This window comes from Falco rusticolus, chromosome 13 (assembly GCF_015220075.1).
Source record: "Falco rusticolus isolate bFalRus1 chromosome 13, bFalRus1.pri, whole genome shotgun sequence".
In the NCBI taxonomy this organism is placed as follows: domain Eukaryota; kingdom Metazoa; phylum Chordata; class Aves; order Falconiformes; family Falconidae; genus Falco; species Falco rusticolus.
The window spans coordinates 27,608,826-27,629,788 of record NC_051199.1 but is presented as its reverse complement, the minus strand read 5'-3'; the positions used below and the strand labels follow the sequence as shown (position 1 = coordinate 27,629,788).

The 20,963-nt window shown below is 45.0% G+C and overlaps 1 protein-coding gene across 4 annotated transcripts; it reads right to left on the bottom strand.

The window, feature by feature from the left end:
* Positions 1-8,086: 8,086 nt before the first annotated feature.
* SPTSSB (serine palmitoyltransferase small subunit B) lies at positions 8,087-19,196 on the bottom strand. 4 transcript variants are annotated; one of them, XM_037407619.1, is made up of 3 exons: positions 18,868-19,196; positions 18,821-18,825; positions 8,087-9,614 (listed from the first exon to the last, which is right to left on the bottom strand). In XM_037407619.1, the coding sequence occupies exon 3, from the start codon at positions 9,581-9,583 to the stop codon at positions 9,341-9,343; it is 243 nt and encodes an 80-aa protein (XP_037263516.1). In that variant the 5' UTR covers positions 9,584-9,614; positions 18,821-18,825; positions 18,868-19,196; the 3' UTR covers positions 8,087-9,340. The 4 variants fall into 4 exon arrangements, with proteins under 4 accessions (XP_037263516.1, XP_037263517.1, XP_037263515.1 ...); XM_037407620.1 differs by lacking the exons at positions 18,821-18,825; positions 18,868-19,196 and adding an exon at positions 18,796-18,816; XM_037407618.1 differs by lacking the exon at positions 18,821-18,825 and having other exon boundaries at positions 8,088-9,614; positions 18,868-19,195.
* Between the last annotated feature and the right edge of the window lie 1,767 nt (positions 19,197-20,963).

Below are 20,963 nucleotides of genomic sequence, written 5' to 3'. Positions count from 1 at the left end.
GGGTGGAAGATTGATAGTTTATAGGGGAGAAGGAGGAGTAAGGGCAAGTGTTGAGAGGACAGGGCCAGGCTCTTTTCAGTAGCATCCAGCGACAGGACTGCGGGCAGCAGACACAAACTGCAACAGAGGAAGTTCCACCTGAATACGAGGAAAAATGTCTTTACTTTGAGGGTGAGAGGGCGCTGGCACAGGCTGCCCAGGGAGGCTGTGCGGTCTCCTTACTGGAGACATGCAAAACTCTCCTGGACGCGGCTCCGTGCAGCCTGCTGTAGGAGAGCCTGCTTTAGCAGGGGGTTGGAATGGGTCATCTCCAGAGGTGCCTTCCAATCCCAACCATTCTGTGATTCTGTGAAAGGAGACTTTGTTGGTGGAAATGGAGATAAAACAAATGGAAACAATGATCCAGATTTGCAAGGGGGCCATGTGGAGCCAACTGGAAAGGGTAGGGAAGGAAGATGATCAAAGACTACACTACTGGATGAGTTGCCTTGCACCAGACTGGAGCAGCCCGAGGTCTGCTGTAAGGCATGGCTTCTCTGGAGTGCAGCCGGGGAGAGGTGGGGTGGCTCTGCTTTTGTCCAGGCTTGATGCCTTCTTCAGTAAACAATGGTAATATTCCAGCAGTTACTATGCCAACCTTGCATCACTGGAAGTGTCCTCTGAGGCAGGGCTGCACTGCAAAATAGTCCAATTCAAAGGGACAGAAAGAACTTGAGAGCTAGTCTGTGTGACTGTAGGTAATTTGTGCCAGTAAGTGTGGACTGATAAATGAAAATTGCATAAACAGTCAGGAAAAAGGAGGAGGACAGGGTACTCTGTCCACCCAGGGCTCCACCAGGCCACTTGAACATTTTAGCATTAGACACCTTTCCAGTGGTAGCCTAGGACATTGCTGAAGTAGCAGGTTTGATATATGTAATGGCAGTTAGCAGTCTTTCTTGGCTTTTTTCTTTTCTTTTTTCTTTTTTTTTTTTTCCCTTGGGACAGTCTTCTATGATGGTATATGCATTTTATAATTATTCATCAAGGCAAATTCTCAGAGAGAGGTGTTGCAATTTTAGTGGGTTGAAATATTCTTTGCACCGCTCCCATCTTGCTGGCACATGCACAACATGGAGATCCAACACGTTGCTATTAAAAGACGTCTGTGTAGGTATTGCTCAGCTATAAAATTGCAAAACTGGAACTTTCTGTATGTATGATAGACTTTTAATATAAAGGCACTGACTGTAGACGGCTGGTTTTGAGTGGAAACTTCCAAAGCTGAAATGAATGCTTGCAGCTCATGATTTATTTAGGAGTATATGCATTTATATAAAAGATGACCTCAGTGATGCTAGTTTTGCTGTTGAAGATTTCTTGGGAAAAACAGGCCGTGTACCCAGGGCTGCTGCAATAACAGTGCTTCAGTGCCCAGGCTCTGCATTCTGATAAGAACGTTTGGATAGAGTGGATTTTAGAGGACACAGTAATTCTGAATAGAAAGTTGATACTGAACTGCATATGGGGCTCTAAGGTATTCTGGTGCCACCAAAGTGTATCTGTCATAAGGAGGAGCTTTTGGATATCAAAATACTCAGATTATTGGATAGCACGAGTCATGTCTAGCCAGATGTGAAAGGCTTCAATACAGGAAGCACTTGGCATTTCTTGATGTTTCTCCACTCTGTGAGACAGCAGGGGCAGCACTAGATGTAGGTATGTGCACGTCAATAGTGGATTTCATCAAGTTGTGCCTTTTATTCTCATGTGAGGAGAAATATTGGAAAGGGGAGTAAAAAGTATTCATCTGTGATGTGGAGAGGGCTTCTTGGCATCTGAGTATTATTTATCTTGAGTGAAATATCTGGTATGTCCTGTACTTCCCCTGGGCAAGGCACCAGCACATATGGAGTTGGATGCGTCTACTTGGTTTACAATCTTTTTTCCAGCTGTTACTTCATAAATCACTCAGTCTCTGTGCATTTGGCAGATAATTATGTATATGCGCTACCAGGCATCTCTTGTTGTGCAATTTGCAGCTGTGGAAAATGCAAAGAACTGATACAAGCTCTTTCCTCTGCCAGGCTGATGGGTGAGGCTGTTTGCTGTGCCTTGTCACCCCGTTTTTAATTACATTGCTGCAATCCTATTACAGCCCTCTCTGACATTAGGGTGCTTTATTCTGAGCCTGGCCCTGCTTGTTTTGTGTCAAATACTCCGTGATGTACATTTTACCTGCATTTTCTCTTCCTGCTAATTTTTTTTAATATCTAAAGATCAGATTCATGGCATGTGACTTATCCTTGAATATGACCTTTAAACAATGAAATATTTCTGATCTACTCCATGATTATGAAGCAAAGATAGGAGCTGACAATATGTCTATTCCTAACGCTGCCACAATTTACCTTCGTTTCCTCTCCTTCTCCCTCTTCGCTCAGTCATTGTAAGCAAAGCAGAATCTGATTTTTTTTCATACAGACTTGCCAGATTTACCCTATCCTCCTCCACACAGATATTTCCACTCTCCTCTTTGTCCTGGTTCTTGGCGTTTTTTTTCTCTTCCCTGAGCATGTCTTAGCAGTAGGATACATATTTTGATACAAAGGTATGCATGCATCTTTTTTTAGTTTCACTTTTAAACATAGACTGATGTATCTTGGCAATTGAGGGGGGCTATAGCTTATATTGGGCCACATGAAACAATTTCTACAGCCTATTTCTAGCTCTTACTCTAAAGGAGACCTCAGTTATCCTGGTAACAGCTCCAGGACAGCCCCACTTTGGAGCTGACTGTGCTGAAACACTAGAATCAGCAGAGTTTATCAGCTCTTAGCTGTCCTGATGTAGCAACTGCTGAAAGCAGCCTCTGAAATAAGGGTGGAGCAGACACCAATGATGAGAAGTATGAACTCTCAAGAGTTAATGCCTGCCTCCGCCTGTGAATCATAGCCTTGCAGGTAGGGAGTTTCCATATAAGTTGTCTGCGGATCTTTTCATAACTTGGACTCCTCAATTTCAGGCCAAATATTGCTTACTTTAAGGAATAAAGAAATTAAGGACAAAATTGATCATGTTTTGGACCAAAGTGTCTTTACTTAGTTCAGGCTTCCTTCCTGTAAGGAGAGGGTTTTCATTTCAGCTCTCGCTGCTGGAGTTGTGGGACAAGCTCTGTGCTGTTGCTGTGCACTTGGATCTAGCCTTTGGAGGACCTCAGGAATGGTACAGGCATCTGACATCCTTTGTGAGCTGACAGACACTGATAGTACGCTGAATTTTCAGTTTCCTGAGATTTAAGGTGGTTTATTTTACCACAACATGTTGGCAATTTCAGCTCCCTTTATTCCTTTGACTGCAACAAGTTTGCAGCAGGGCTGCATGTTGGGTGACGTTTGCTGTGGCTGTAGGAGCTGGTGATCTGCACTTTTTAGAAAGAGTCTGGCTTTCCGGCTGACCCGTTTTTTGAGTTTCTGATCAGGCTTGGCTTGGAGGGAAGTACTGATACGATCAGAATAAGGTACTTCAAGGTTTGTGCTGGAAAGTTCTCCAGGCAGCTGGAGAGCTTAGTGCAAGCTAAGAAGCACCAAGTAATTTAGCAGGCAAAAGAGATAGGTTTGGTTTTTAATTGTGATTTTGTATCTACTTTGTCTGACAGAACATCCCACTATCCTTCTGGAAATAATGAGGAGCCCACCTGGTTTGAGAAGTGTAGGAGGGGGTGTGGGAATGCCATGGGGCGGTAGGATGGAGGGGCGCACCCTTTTTCATGCGGTGTGCCATATGCTGATCTCAGGGAATAGATGGGACTATGTTTTCCTCCTCCTCTGGGGATTAATGTCAGCAGCAGAAACTTCTTCAAAGCAGGAGGGGTGTGAAACAACGGTCACACACTGCTCGGACAACCTTTAATCCCATCTGGGACAGCAACAGCAGCAAAAGTCACTTTCCCAGGAGGGCGAGCTAGGTGCGGCCACAGCTCTCGGGGGGACTGACAAGCTGCTGGCGGGGCCATGGGGCAGGGAGACACAAGAAGCTGATGTCTCCTGCTGTCCTGTAACCCCCCTGCCACATGCTTTCTTGTCTCTCAAGAAGGTAACCAATACTCCAGAAGGGGGTGGTTATCTTTGTCATGGTTTATCACTGAACTCTGCTGTTGTCAATACCTAGATGCACAAAGGGAGTCCAGATAAATGAATTGTTGCCTTATCTTGGCTAGGAAGACTTCTGGAGTTACCAGAGAGAAATGGGCTCCATGCAAGAAGCAGTTTGTGGTAAGATAACTTGCTGATGATATAGCTGTGGTCTGGTATTTCAGGAGTGAATAATTAAAATGACTTGGGTATGGGTTGACTCGTGCACTGTGAGAGGACAGCGCTTCTTTTGATGCAACATTGATCGTTTTTGTGTGATTATGAGAAAATTACGACAAGTTCAGTAATATTTAATTTGGAAATTAGCCTTTTCTGCTTTAATATTCAAATGCTCATCCTGGCACACTGCCACTTGTCCACATCTCTGCCCCAGAGTGCAGTAATCCATCTGCGAGAATTGTCCCAATTCCGGCACACACATTCCAGGGCTGTGTGAGTGTGATTTGCAGTTTGTATGGTTCTGCTGGTTGTTACTACACCCTACTGTACTTCTTTTACAGTGGCTTAAATAGTTGGGTTATTTTTTTCCTAGTAATTAGGGAAATTAAATTCTAGAAACGGAGCATTGCCTTGGTAAGAGGTGAAGGGAGGCAGACACAATGCATCGTATTCACAGTCCTCCTTGGTATGTGCTGTGTGCTTGCTGGGCAGGGCTAATCCTGCGCGTACAATATCAGGACAACATCTGTCCTTTGCAGCAGAAACTTCCTGCCGTGGAGATTGGAGTGATTTCCCTTTACATACCAATTTTAGTTGTAGGCAAGTTTCTAAGAGGTACCTCTGTGGAGGCACATTTCTCACACCTTAGTTTTTGCATGCTCTTGATTATTGCTGTTTGCTCTTTTGGAAGGTTTATCTAAAACGGAGCCTTTATAAAAATGATTATTTTAAATACATTAATAACATTTTTCACTTGATAAAACCTTTAGGGCCTTTTTACCTTTAACCATAACTGTGTATGAATCATTGTAAGTGAAAAGAACAGTAATTTTTTTTTGCTGAATTTGCATCCAATGTAAGAATCTTAAATTATGGCCAAATAACAGCAATAATAAAACTTCAGGAAAACACCACTGTACTTAAAAATCCTTGAGATTTCAAAACTTCATAAACTCAATGTCTCATTTTTCAGGGAATTCCATGTAGATGAAGTCAGACACTCAGATGATGGCCTGTCTCTACAAGTGACTGGTTTGAACCCAGGTGCCGTGAAGATGTGTGGGAAAAGCAATGGCAGTGCATCCCTGCCAGCTGCCTGGGACTGTTTTGCCAGTCTTTTCTAGAAAGATCAAAAGAAAGGATGGAAATAGAGCTTTCTTGTTCTTCTGTTGAGTAAGCAGTCAGGCAGGAGCCACTGTAAGGTGTTCTGGGGGTATGAAAAGGACTGGGAATATCACTCTTCAAATAAGTTAGCACCACATTTAGTCACTGCTCACATAAGCAGAGTTTAGTTGGCAGCTGATCATTGGAGATGTCTGTATCCCACTGATGATCCTCTGAGCTATAAACTGCTGCTACCCTCTTGGAAGCTTTGCGTTTTAGTTCATGTGATAAAAGGTGTGCATGAAAATAACTTAGAAGTAAGCCTGTTAGATGTGCAGAGTCACTGGTGGCAATGCTGATCCCTGTTTCCTGTGCAAGACCACCACTCAGGAAAAGGTCCCTGGGAAGCTTTTTTTTAATAGTCTTGGGTAAAGGCTGCCTGGAGGGGCTTCAGGGGGAGTCTTCTAGAGGTTCATGGTCTGGGCGTGTGTGTGTGTAGTTGCCCTCAGTAATGGATTTGGGAGGTGATCCATGAAATTGGCCAGGAAACCTTTACAGCAGGATAAATGCTAGCTTTGATTAAATGAAATTAAGAAAATGAATTTTGAACAAGGGAGGTGTGGTGCTGGCCAGCTGAGCCCAAAGATTTCTTGGCGTTTAATTTAATGATGCATTTGTACTTTCAGGGTGGATGCAACTGGAACTGGTTCATCTCCCTTTCTGCTTTCGTTTCATTTATCACTGTTGGATTATTGGTCCTGTTTACTCTTAACATAGTCCTTTCATTTGCTTTCTTTGGTGTAAAAAACTTCCAGCTGCTGTGCTCAGCCTGAACTGCAATTAGCATAGGGTAATAATGGAGCAATTAACTAAAATTAACATGGAGTAATAATGAAGCAGGAGAAGAGTGTGCCCTGCCAAGGTGTTTTATAAAGAGCCCAACACTACACCCTTCACGATGGAGTTGGTGCCCATATGCTGTACGTACCGAGCCGTCTGCTGGAGTTACTGGCAGCCCTCCGAAATGCCACCCTCCTCCTGCAGCTTGTGGCTGTTACAGCAAATGGTGCTCCCGTGTTGGTGTGCAGATGTAATCAGATGAAAACCTCTTTCCATCGTGTATGAACGGCTTCACCTACAAGGAAAATGTTTTCGGAACTGGAGCAGAGTTTCTTTCCTATGCTGTGGTGTGGTCTCAAGCTGTCGGAAGTAGTATCCCACCTCCTCTGTCTTTCAGCAGGGGAAAAATGTTTCTGTTCACTGCTGTGTGCCAAAAATGCTTTGAAATCCCCTGCTGGAACCCACTAATTTTGAATATTAAGTAGCTAGAGTTATTTGAGCTTTTCTAGTAGAAAGGAGAAGTGAAAAGGGTTGGGAAAATCTCAAAAGGCTTTTTAGCAGAGAGAGGTTGTTTTCAGCTGTCTCTTTCCTTCCTGGTGAATACTTCTTGCCCAAAAACTTTAGAATTCAGTAAGGAAGCTGAAGAACGCATACAAAAAAAGTGTTTTCACTTAAGTAAGTCTGCTGGGACCCTCCCAAAGAGAAACTGCTGCTCTTTTCCTCCCTCTTTCGAGCACCTCCTGCACAGCTAAACACAGATAACCGGAATAAGGAAGAGAAGTGCTTTGCAAGAATCCCACCATGAGAGGTCAGTGGAAATTCCCTCTTCCTGAACAAAGCTGTTTGCTTGTTCTGTTTGCTTTCAGTTAAATGTTTAAATAGCAACATTGTATCGGGGTGTGTGCTTCTTGAGATATGAGACCCAGCCTTTGCATACCTGTAAGGAAGTGTTTTCTCTCATACTCCAAAAAGCAGGTCAGTTGTGTTTGGTGCCATTGGGAACAAATGACCTTTCTGAGAAATTAAAAAAAGAAGATGATGTTGGAAACAGGATTGATGGGGAGATTTACATCGTGACATTATCTAGTAGAATCTTTTGAGGATAGGATATTGGGAAGTATTTTTGGGTCAAGCAGCAACTTCCTAAGTAAATATTTCAACTTTTTCACCTCCCACATTTGGGCTGTTACTTTTATTCTATGAAAGCAATCACAGAAATTTGCACAGGTACTCAATGTTTTTTGTCTCCTCCAGTGCTTTATTACTATAAGTGTGATTACAGCTTGGTACCTCATATTTGCAGGTTAGCAGCTGTGATTAAACTGATACAACAGCTAAGCCTTTGGCTCCTGTATGAGCCTAAACGACTCAATTGTTGTGCCACCAGCATACACAGGTATTCATTGCCATAATTTGAAGCACATCAGTGGCTGTCTGCAAGAGAATTCGGGCGCATCCATGATCTGCTTGTATTGGCAATATGAACAAATGCCTCAGGTGTGAGCCAGAACCTGAACACAGCTAGGAAGTGGGATATGATGAACATGGCCTCTGACAAGCAGGAGACCTGTGCATCCCTAAGAGTTGCCTTCAGTACCTCCTGAGCAGGTCCGCAGAGCAGGATCTGTGATGAACTTTCTAGTATTTTTCTTTTCTTCCCCCCCCACCACCAGAGGGAGGAGAGGTCTTGGGCTGGAGGATGACCATGGCAGTCCACACAGGGGTTTATTTAAGGGGGTATGAAATGTTACCCTGAAACATTTGCAACAAAATAGCCTGTCTGCCATGGTGTCAGCCTGGCCCACACACATCCTGGGTATTTATGAACAAATAGAAAACACAGGAAGAGCAGAGTCATGCACTGAAATGTTATTTCTGATGAATAAAATTTTATTTTTCTCTGAAAAAACTGCATACACATGTTCAGATCTGTTCAACCGTCAAAACATGTCTCAGTTTCCAAACAGTGTTCTTTTAAGCATGCAGGACCCCACTGCAGCTTGGTAAAGAAGTTATGAGTTGGGTTTTTATAATCCTATAACTGTGCAAACATAATTTGAAAGCTATTTACATTTTGCACCTCTCACTTCTAATAACAGTAGCATCAGCTGTTAGATACATGCACTGTATAGCTATAGCTTATGATTTGGCATTCACATTTGATTTAGGTGTAGAGTGAAAACCAAACAAAACTTCCATTGTTCAAGAAACTCCCTACAGGCAATTATAATAAATCTAATTTCTTCTTTATAAAGGAGATCTCTTTAAGCACTCAGACTTCCCTGCAGTTATGAAAATATTACTTCAGCTGTTTTCTGCATTGTCTTCCTCTGGTGCAGACATGCACTTTGCTTGCCTTGGTGGATATGAGCAGAAAGAAAAGATGTCTCGGTTTTTGATCAGAGAAGGCAGAAGTGCACTGAAACAGAGCCAGTTCTGTGTCTTTCTGTCATTTTCAGTAAACTGCAAGATTACCTATAGTATGTTTTTACTATCTTAGACTATCTAAACTCAGATGAAGCAACTTTGATGCAAAAAGTTGGATTCAAGTTCATACTCTTATTACTTTTGCTTCTCATTTCCTCTGCCATCCATTAAATAACAGAAGTCAATAGCCAGCCAGATATTAATACTCAAATCATGCTGTATTATATTCATGTCTTTATATTCTCTAACCTGGGTCAAAGAAGGCGTGGTATGTTTTGCCACTGAATTCTGTTGGCAGAACTTCTTAGTGCATAATGAGGATAGTACCGCTCCTCACAGCCATCATAAACGGTCTTTGCTGTTTTATATGTGCCAGTGTGATTAAATTAGGGTGCTGAAAGTGGGAGCCGGTTGAATATTAGGTAAACGTGGCATTCCAAGTGATGTTTTTCATTTTCTCACAGCAAAAGCTGGCCTGTGTTTCTTTTAATGGGAACTGTGCAGCTAGTAGTCAGTGCATTATTCTGCTTTTCAGTTACAGGAATTAAGCAGGCTTATTTTGTAAGAGAAAATGGTATTTTCACAGCTGCAAAAATGCCTCAGAATTAATACATGTAAGTGAAGAAGACACTGCATCTCACAAGTTGCAAAAGCTGCTGTTCCCTACTCTGGCAAATTCAGTTCACGATGGAAACCGTGCTTTCAGGCTGCTCTCCAAATATCTGGGAGAAGAACTCAAAAGCCAGGCAGACATGGATGGGGACGAAGACATAAGCCGTGTACACCACCATAGCAAAAACAGTCACAGTGATGGTGTGGAACATGGATCGCTCCCAGGGCTCCAGGACGTAGCTGCAGGTGATCAGTAGGTACTGGTAGTACAGCCAATAGATATAGTCCTTCACATGCTTAATATCCATCTTCAGCTTTCAGTGGTTTTGAGAAGATGACCTGTAATGATAGAGAAGTCTGGATTACAGCTGCAGTGGGAAGGAAGTCATGGAACTAAACAATGATGCAATGACCATAATTTCAAATTTGATAATATGTGTAATTGTTACATAAAATAAAGTTCAAATAGAAATAATGCATCAGTGCCATCACCAGCCTCTGCTGCCATGGAGCAGCGGAAAACAATGCTTATCGCTAGTGCCTGCTGCTTGCAGTTATTGAAGCAGTATCAGTTAGGCACTTTCACGTCCTGCGTTCTGATTATGAGTGTGTTTTGCTATTCATTTTGCAGTAGGAATTAAAACTGCATTAGCTTACAAAGGCACAGGGTACATGTGGAAGTAAGGGAGACACACATTTAAAAGGGAAGGTTTGGGGCCAGCTTCCACAAAGGTGGATGGCAGACTCATATGCTCTGAAATAAAGATGAGATTAAAAGAACTGCTCTGTAAAAACTCTGCTTCTGGTATTCATTCTTATTCTGCAATTGTTGGGAATAAAGAAAAGACAAGCTATGAAAGGGAGGGAAAAAAGTAATCTCAAATAGCAGAAGTTTTTGCCACTCATTCCAAAGAAATAAGATACATTACTGATTAAAAGAGTATTTAATGCCAGTTACAAGTCTAGGAAAGGTTTTTCTCTTAGGTAATACCTTTGTGCATTCATTGTTCCCTTCTCCATGCAGAAAGAAGAACAGCTGAGCAAGTATTAACTAGGAAATGGGGTTTTCCTTCCACTGTTTTTTGTTAAAATTGCTTTTCAGTATTTTACATCATCTTTAAATTCAGGCTAAAAACATCTAAGAGAAAACACAGAGACAGAATGATAAGCAACTTCATGAGGCTCTGTAGAGAGACTCCTTTATTTTGGGGATTGAGTTTAAGGTCACACAAGCTCACCAGGTCAGCTCACAGTAAAAGGGAACACAGCAGACTTCAGTCCTGTTGGAAAACCTTCCAATGTATTATTTCGTTCTACACTTCTGTTGCCTAAAATGCCTGGAACAGAGATGCTTGGACACGTCACATCCCTCCGGTGTTGTGTTTGGAGTGAGTTTTGGGCAAGAGAAATTTTCTGTCCCTCAAGGCAACAAATACTAAGGTAGCACTGGAGAATTTGCAGTGTGTGATTAAAATAACGATGGGCCACTGATACAGGCCAAATATATTACAATATTCAGTGGTTTACTGCCTCTGGAGTCTGTACAGTATATTCTGGTGGTATGTGGGCATTTTCTGAAGGGAAGACAAATTGCCAATAAAAAGGATCCCTGGTTTGTTTTGTAACAGCTTTACTTTGGTTACTGATGTGTAAAAATTTTGTCCAGTGGATGCACTGTTAAGTGCACACACCTTGACAGACCATATTTCTCCATCTTGCTTCCTTTAGATCACCGGTATGGCCAGCTCAGCATTCCCCCGTTACCTTGCAAATGGAGCATCCTGCCAGACTAGCTTACACCTCGCCTGCTGGAGGTGCTGTAAGATAGATTTTTGCCCCTTCTTCTTTGGGAAGGCAACAACTGCAGGCTTACTCTAAGTGTGGCAGACTTTTGATTGAATTGGCACCCCGAGTGTCCAACATTGTTGATAAGGGAGCTGACTATCTTTGTTTCCCTTCCTTCCTCCATGTGCTGGCCTCTCTCCCAGTGTTTCTCCTCCTGTCCCTCAGCTTCCTATCCAGATCTTGCATCTGTTCCCCTCTTGCAGCTCAGCTCTCAACACCCCCATGAATGCAACCTCTTTGCTGGCAACAAGCACAGTGAAACTGTAAACACTGTGCATTAAAAAAGGGAGGGAGGCTTGTTTGTGTTAGCAGATTTTATGCAGATTTTGATGTACTTGCCCCATCGCCCACCCAGCCTTTACTTTCTACCAGCCCCTCTTCTGTGTCCTCCAACCGTCAGTACCTTCCCCCAATATATCTTTTTTCCCCTCCTTCTCCCAAAGCAGTCCGTTCCCTTCGCTTCCATCTTCCCTGTATCTCCTAGACCAAGAGGCCACCTACAATGCTTTTGCGGGGCAGATCACTTCCATTTTAAACTTAACAGTGACTGTCTTTGCTGTGAACAGCTTCACTTGCAAGGGTACAGGCTGGTGAGGAAGGCCACCATTGGTTTCTGTCCTGGTATGAATGGAAGATGATTCCTTTCAGAAGATTTGTTTTAAGGCAGGACTCAAGAGAGGCCTTAAAGCCTTGTAAATATTGCAAAGCCTGTAATAAAAATGGCACAGCTGGCAAACTGTGACTCACTGGGAGCCAAAAGTGTCTCTATTTATACTTTCTGCAAAAAGAACAGCATTTTTCAATGAAGAGGTTAAGCCCTTTCCTATACAATTGAAAGGAAAACGATAAGGGCCCTCTCATACTATCTAGGATTATGGTATTTACACTGGGGTTATACCTGTGCTAGTTAAACTCATACCTTTCTAGGGTAAATATCTGTTAAGCCTGACCACCATGCAGAGAAACTGCAAGGCTGGAGCACTTGCTGTGGATGTTTAAGGCTATAAGGTTATCAGAGCGGTGCTGCAGTGGTTTTGAGGGGAGAGATCCCAGGCTAATGGAGCTTTCTGCCCACAGCGGCCCATCCACTCGTATATCTCAATACAGAGCTGATATAAGGAACAGCCAACAACAGGAAAAAAATTCCCCAGGCTGATATTTTACTGATATTAGACCAGTCTACCAGGCTGCAGACTCACCACTATCACTTATTAGACGTTGCTGTCTTGGAGGGAAGCATGAATAAAGTATGAAGTAATTAAAATAAGGAGCAGACCTTCTGACTTATTCCAAAGACCTTGTTACACTTTCTCTAGCCTGGGGATTGCATTTCTATTCAGCTCGGTAGCCAAGTCCTAGCAGCCAGCCTGTGCTTTTTCAGTTCTTCCAGTTCACGGCACAGGGGGATAACCCCGTCCCCCAGCACTCAGGCACACCGGTAATGGGACTCCCTGGACTACCAGCAAGGACATAAGCAGTCTTAATGCAGAGGATACACGGTCTCCAAATGAATGACAGAGGCTGAGATAAGTAAAAGAAAACCAGTCACATTACAGTCATTGTCCTCACCGCTAAACACACTTCCACTGCATTTAACCTACCCAGAGACTTTCTCCGTTAGCAGGACTGTCTTGGAAATGCAGCAAATGTGAGGGGTATCTTGGGATAATGCGATTCTAGATGCATAATTTATAAAAGGAAAACACAGGATGGAAAGAATAAAGAGCCATCTTAAACCAGCTGCTGAGTCAATGAGATACAAGAATCCACTGCGCTACTGTGACATAGATACCTCTCCTGAAGGTACCCCATTTGCATTAATTCAGGGCCAGTTTTAAGCATAAGCAATAGCCCAAAGCTCCAGAGATCTCAGGCAGCTTTACCACCCAGGCCAATTACCTTGTAGCAATAACTAAAGGGAATGGCAGATGAGGAGATAAACTTTTGAGGCTAAAATTTCTGTATTTTAAATAGGACTTGTCCTAGAGAGGGTCTACTTACATTTTTAAGCATTACTGATTTTTATTACATTAGTGCTGCAATCAGTTGGTGCTCTGAGTTTAAAGGGTCTTGTGTTCTTAGCTCATCATTTCTCAATATTCCAGCACAGGAGATAATTTGCTATTATGCAATTTTAACTTAGCACTCATTTGTCTACAAATTTGAATTTAAGTATTCAGTTGTGTTGTGGAAATGCCTTCCTGTTTAGAGGCCACGGGACTGTCACAACCAGCTATGAATAAAATTAATACAATTCAGCTTCTAAAGCCATTAAGCAATATTCAAATTATTTTCAGCAATTTCACCTCCAAGCAAAAAAATCAAGAAGAGAAACCTGTAAAGCAGCTTTTATTGTTTCAAGTGGCAACCTATTTTTCTGGCTTGTTGACATGTCTCTGATTAGGGCAGCTGAAAAAGATAAATCATCATAAAAAATATCCCAGGTTTCATTTAAAAGCATGCCTAATCTCAAAAATTTATTTATTAATAACTGTAGTTCCCAGCGTTGAAGCTAGTGATTGGAGTTGTAACCTGAAGATTCCAGCGTTAAGTACTTTACTAAATCATTTCTGTTTTGAGCAACAGGGGTTTGGGGACTTTGTTCACACTAACACTCTGCAGCTCTGGACAGCATCTAGCAAAATGCATCTGCTGGGAAATTCCTGTGGAAAGAAACAGTCTTGTAGGGAAACTGGGGTAGACTGGTTTCCAAAGAATGCTTGAAAAACACCTTACACCCTCAGCAGGAGAGTGTAGTTGACTTATACAGAGAAAAAGTGTTTCCAACATACATTCAGGTCTAGATAAGTTTATCTAGAGCGGGGAAAACAAACCCTGGAGCTGGAGATAGCCCCCTTGAATGTAAAGTAGGGCCAAGTGTTCTAAACAAGGTAGGAAGGAAAACCAAGCAAACAATAAGTCCATCCCCAAATGCAAATATTTAATTGGCCATTTGCTAAATAATTGCTGTGATAGCACAGAAGCAAGAGTTGGTGGGTGTTGCAGAATCCTAAGGGACTGCACTCATGCTGGAGCTTAAATAAAATCCTGCCACAAGCCCCTGCAGCTTGTGTTTGGTCTCATATGTAGAACACCTACAACATGCAGGCTCCAAATGGCAGGTGTGATGCGGGAAAGTGCAATAATTATTTTCAAGTTGTCCGATATGTAAGTAATTTCACCTCTTAGAAGAGGAATGGGTAGTCATCCCCCTGGGAATGGAAATATCTCTCCTTTCTGCAAGTTATTTATCTGTAGTTGTTATTACTTATTTGTAACTTTACTGTGTTAAGGGTTTGTTCTGCTGTTACTCAGACTATCCAAATTGATCCAATGCACCAGTCTTGTCCCTCTTAATGCTAACATAACTCTGGGATGAACCCATTGATTTTATGTAGAAGGACAAACATTTCTGTAAGTGCAAAGAGAACGACAAAGGGATTCACATTCCCAGTCCATCATGCCTTTGCTTTAATATGTTTTATTCAGTGAGCACCAAGCATAGCGCATAAGGAATGAAATACAGGTCCTGTGGACCAGTAACTGGGAAGAAATTTAGATGAGGCAGCAGTTAAAATTGTGCAGAGAATCTGAACACCAGCATTTCCCAGGGACACCGTCTCAGTCTGTTCCTCTATTGCATCTGTGCTGCTCAGATTCCCCATGCGCAGCATGGCCTGTGGCCATATAGCATCAGCTCAGCCTAGAAAGCTGCCTATTACCTACTGACAAGCAGAACCCTCAGGTCACTGTAGTACTTAACACACGGATGTTTAAATGTACCCTAAAGCTTGTTTTCACAGGGAGGTAATGCCAGACAAAGAATGTCAATGAGAAGAGCAGCAGTAATCACAGCATAGCTCCCACTATGGACAAGTATGCACCAGTAAACATCTTTACATATAGATTTTAATAAATAACTAACTCTGGAGTAAAAATGTACAGCAGCAATCAGGCTGTCTCTGGTTTCTCAGCATTCATCTTCCCGAATCAGCACCTCATCGCATGCTCGCCCATACATTACTGTCAGCCACTGTGCTACAGGAACCGTGAATTCTTCTTTCTTATGTGTTCTTGTCACCATCCATGCAACACCAGAGTGAAGTTCAGAGCTGGTAAAATTTTGTTGCTTGAACATGACTCAGACATTTTGCATGTGGGTGAACATGGTTTGACTGTGCCTGTGGGGGTTTTTTTTGGACAAAAAAAATCTTCCAGGAGTAGAAAAATATGTGAGGAGTGGACGCGGTAAGACAGAAAAGGGAATGGCATTTTCAGCCACATTTCTGCTTTACCTTGTTCAGAAGAATGAACTCCAGCAGCTTCCTCATCTGTAAACGCTAACCCTCTTTCCTGCCGAACTAAGTGGTAGCATGTAGGTGCTATTTTGTTTCTTTTAAGTGCAAACAGTTACATGGTGCCTACAAGACCTAAGAGTCTAGCAAATACCTTTTGCTGTTGGCAGAAAGACTTCCTTTTACCTTCCGCAGCTTCAAACAAGGCAGCAAAACACTCATCGAGTTGCTCTACAGGAGTGGCAATGCCACACCTGCACAAAACCTGACCCAGACTTTCACAGTGCCAGCTCTGAACACTAACCTAGTCCTTATGTGCATGCTTCTTCAACAGCTCTTCAGTAATCCTGCAGTGCCAAGCATTAGTTTGGTGCTATAGTTTAGCTGAATCTGTAACTGGAGCAAATGGATTCTTGTCAGACTCTCCACCCAGACTGCAGAACACCCAGATGATTTCCGAATTACCATTTGCTCCTTCAGTTAAGTTATATACACAGATCGAGCTTATGATGGTCTGCAACAACATGGGCAGTAATTTTAAGCGTGGTATATAAACTATTTACCCTCAAGAATGGAGAGGATGATCTATAGCATCCATAAGGACCTGATTTGGAGAGAGGCTCCCAACCATTCAAGTTGAATGCAGTTAATGGTTAGACTGATTTCATGCCTTAACTGCTGCCTGAAAAACTGTAGGCTGCTCCAAGCAAAAAAACCCAAACCCATATTAAGAAAAATAAACTCCCCCTTAACTCTGAAGCCTGGCTAATATATTGGCGCACTCGCTTTTCTCTATTCAGGCACAGAGAAAGGAGAAGATGCAGCTTCTGTAACAAAAACACCCTTGGAGCAGCTCTGTCCCATTTTCTTCCAAGGCCAAATTAATTTCTCAAAGAATTTTCTGTTCTTCCCTCCTCTGAAATTTCCTCAGTTATTTTCTTACATAACTACCTTCTTACAATTTATGCACAGACCCTTTCCTTTCCAGCTTTCTCTGGGCTGGGCATGTTCTGGGCTCCAAGTCCTCCCCCTGTGACAGGACTTGCACTGTGGAACAGAACTGGCCGTTGTTGATAAGTGCTGCCAGAGAACAAATGTGAATTGGCAGGTTGAAATCTCAGAGCAAGCTTCCCCTGTATTTCCAGTGTAAGCATAGTTTACTAACATGGTTTTGGACAGAGCTGATTCCCAAACAAGACCTCAAATCTGTGACTAGAGACCAGCACCAGGTTTAAGTTGCAAATACTTAAAAATTTAGAGTTTTTGAAGGGCTGTTCCAGGAGGTATCTAAGAGCGGTTTTGGCTTTGCTCTTGGTGACAAGCCTCCATTCCTGTGAGACTTTTTGGGTTTGGGATATCAGCTAGATCCTTCAAGGGGACTTAAAGACTCTAAAGTTCAGAAGGTTGTGTAAACACATCACTCTATAAATAAGATAGCTAGGATTTTTTGAGCTCTACTAAAAGATCTTTCAAATGCAGTTCTTGTTTTGTTCAGACTCCTTTGGTTTGCTCTGAGTCATTTCTGAAGCAGCTGAAAATAGTAGCTGGTCTTGGGTTATATGTACCACAAGAAGGTGAATACTGTCATAGTTATGACAAGTTATTAGTGAAAAACAGGTACTAAACTCTTGTGCAAGTGCATCTCCTTTGAGATCTAATGAAAGGAAGCAGTATTGCATCACGCCAGTTATTGCTCTAAAGGGGGGAGGGGGAGCATAAAACCAAAGTGAGATACCTGCAACAGATAAGCAAAAAGGAAGATTCACATTTTTTCCACAGAAACTGGTTTAATCCCATCTATGCAATAAGGAACAGCTTCCTTCACAGGCCGCTTCATCCCTATGAGCCAACAGCTTTGAAGGCAGAAATCTTGGTATAGCAGGATACCCCTGAAATTTGGGAGAGCCAAGCCGCCCTTCATTTTTTGGGGGGAGAACACAACAAGAAATACTCCTGTCAGACAGCAGGGCAAGACAGAGCTTTTCAAAGTTGCAACATGCTGCTGTGCTGATTTCTCCTGAAAAGCAGTAGGAGCTGGGGGTATGTAGTCTTTAAATAAAGCAGATGGCATGGGTGAAGAGAAAGGAGGAGGTCTCTGGAGTGACCTGCTGACATCTTCAAGTGCTTCATACATGCCTATACGCCCACGCATGAGGCAGTGGGAGCTGTGGGAGCAGAGCTCCTGCTAAGCAGGGGAAGGTGGGTTCCCCTCCACAGGGACATGACCAAGCGTCACATCACAGCCCAGCTGCATGGGCTCCTCTCCTTTGTGGCACCGGTTTGGAGAATACTCACTTGGCTCTACACCAGGGCAACGGCCAGGCTTGCGGTACACAACTGCTGCACAAATAAAAAGCTCAGCAAAAACAGGATTGGCAGAACACAGTGCAGAGCAACGATTGCTTTTCCCTATCAGCCAGCTGGAGCACCCAAGTCTTGCTGCTGTTCGCTGCATCACTTGTCCTGGACACTTTTTGGGCACAGGGGTGATGGAACAAGTATTCCCATGGCCCTGAGCTGCTCCCCAGGCAGCCTTTCACCACATCTCCTATTACTGCTGAAACAACGTACATGCTCTGTGCAGAGCTTCCCCATGTTACTCCGCCAAAACCACACCATCTAGAAATCACTCCATGGACTTGCAGAATCGCTCTCAAGATAGAGTTATTTGTGCCGTACTCATGATATTCATAAACAAAAGATAAACATCCCAATTCCTAAAGCATTTTAAAAGACACAGTCCAAAATGTACCACATGTGCTGATCAAGCAGAACAGCAGCATTTACTACAGGATTTCTCCTCCGTTGTATCCCAAGTCTGCTTACACAACAGAGAGGTACTCTCGCACCTGCTTCATACTGCAGGATTACTGGAAGCAACCAGCAACTCTAAGAAACCCAAAGAGCAGAGACCTGCAAACAGCAAGTATTGCCACCACACCGGTACAAATAGCACCTTCACCTTCACCACCCCTCCCCACCTCTTTCAACCTTTTTAATTCTAGGCATTTGCCTTGTTTCCAGTGACTCCCTGCTAAGGCAAACCACCTTCCCAACAGCTGTATGAGCAACAACACCTGGAAACCTGACTGCAGATCTCCAGCAACAAGTCCAGAGAGACCTTGCTGGAGGCCATAGGTAGCACCACCAGGCACCTTGAGGAAGGCAGACAGCAGATCTCGGAGGCTTTCCTGCTGCCACCCCAGCCCCGAGGCCTTTGCTCCAGCGCTTCTTACCGAGCTGCCGATGGCAGCGCAGAGTGCGCGGCTCCGCTCGGCCAAGGTCACCGGCGCCTGCATTTGGGGAAGCCCCGGGACGGTGCCGGTGCCGCCGCGGGCCCTTGGCGAGCGCGGCAGGGGGTGGCTGGCCACGGCCCTCACCCCCGCTCCGCCGGGCTCCGCGTACCGCCGCTCCCAGCCCAGCGCTGCCCGCCCCGCCGCTTAAATACCTACCGCCCCGCTCCGCTCCGCTCCGCGCCCCGCCGGGGCCGGTCCCCGCCGCCCCGCTCCGCGCCGCCCCGCCCCGCTGCCGCAGCCGCAGCTGCGCGCCCCTGGCCCTTGCGCCCGGGCGGGCGGTGCGGAGCCGTGCGGGGGTGAGGGGCTGTCACGGCCGGGCCGCGGGGCGGGGTGCTGCTTCCCTGCGGTGCGGCTGCGGCGGCATCTGCCGAGGGCACTTGCGTAACGCGCTCGGTGTCCCCGCCGCAGGAGCGGGAGCGCTCCGGGGAGCCGGGCACCGGCCCCGCCAGCCCTGCCCTGCACAGCTGGCGCCGGAGCGCCGTGCACTCGCCCTAAACGCTTTGTGTTCCACCCGTGCTTTGCAACAGATAAGCTCCTAACGCGGTTTGGAACGTAGCTGGGGGAGGGTGGGCGTGCAAGGGGTGCCCGGGGGTGCTGGCAGGTGCCTGGGGGCTCCCCAGCTCCGAGGGGCTGAGCGGGAAGGACCTGGTCCAGCGTGGCTGTGAGAAACCAGCGTGTAGAGAGGGACGTGGTGACCATGCCTCAGATGAGGTGTTTCCGGAAAAGAGAGATACCGGTGGACAAGTGCTTACAAGACTTTATCTGAAATCCTGTGAATACTGCGTGGCACTGCTCACCACAAGGCTTAGATTTCCTTGCTTTTCTGCCCTCAAAAAAGCCCCCCATGATTTAGTGTCCTGCTCCCTACCAGAGAGCAACAGGAGAACTGAACTTTGCCATATAAATGAGAGATAAAAGTAATAGAACTGCTTCGTTCACTGTTTTCCCCTCAGGCTGTGGGATACCAGGTACAATCTCATTCACTAAGCAAAGCAGTTGCAGAGACCTAATCTTGACAGGCTGATCCTATTTCTCAGCCTTCAAAATTGTTACTATGTGACACTAATTAAGCGATAAGTGAGTGGCATTAAGAAGGGTTGGGTTTTGTCTCGTGTTGCTTCACTTAAGATTATGGTTTTTGCTGCTGGGCTATGGCTTCAGCTTTGGGGCCAGTGGGGTAGCGCCGCTTGACATGAGGGATGCCTGAATCGCTCCTGGTGACCTCTCCAAAATGGGCTTTGCCAGTGTAGTGTCTGCACCTAAACCCTCACACTTGTACTGCAGCATAATGAACAGCTCACGGAGAATGAGCAAATTCCTGGCCAGGTACGTGGCCACAAGGCAGCATCCCGTTTAAACGGACACATCGAATGGCTCGTACCGGGTGTGCTGGCTCCGAGAGCAGTGTGACAGGCTCAGGGAAACATCTGCAGTTTTCAGGGGAGCATGGGGGCTGCAGGCATGGCTGTGTGGGCTCGGGCACGTTGTTTGGATGCGCTGCCAGCCTAGATCCAAGTTTCTGCAGTGCTGGGAACAGCTGGTCGTCCTGCTCTGCCCTGAGCTGTTGAAGGAGCATGGAAGCAGCTGCTGTACAAAGCCTTCCTGTAAAAACTGCCCAAGCCAGCCACACCTGGGCATTGGGACATGCTGTGTTTTATATATGCAGCAGGAGGTACAGAGAAACTCCCGTTGCCTTTCAGAGCAAAAATCCTTAACTTCAGCCCCCTAGGTGTGAGAATGAGGGTGTTGCGAGTGTGGTCCGAGCGTGGGTAGGAGCCGGGCTGTCTCTAGTGCCAGGCCCTTGCCTTGCTGGGCAGCAGGCAGCTCCAACAGCCAAAGATTGCCTGAAGTCACTCAAGTGCTGTTAGGAAGGACCATTCCCAAAGAGTGTGGGAACTCATGGCTGTAGCATCGTGTGCCTGTCCTCAGCTGTGGCACAGAGCCACCCAGCCCTGCCCCTCTCCCTGCCTGCCCCTTTGGGGGCACATGCCCTTCTGTGGCAGGGGGGTGAGCTGGGCTGAGGGAGCCATCAGCTGAAAAATAAGTTTATTTTGCCGGTGTCTCTCCATGCCACAGAGGCAAGAGCAAATGGCCGGGGGCAGCACAGGGATGTGGCAGGTGAAGTGTTGTTTAGCCTGGGGGAAAGGGCACTCTGAGGGTTTGGCCACAGGCTGTTTGGCTGTAGGCACCGTGGTCTGTTTGGCTTGTGGTTGTGCTCACGCTGCAGAAGCAGCCACGCGCACACCCATTCC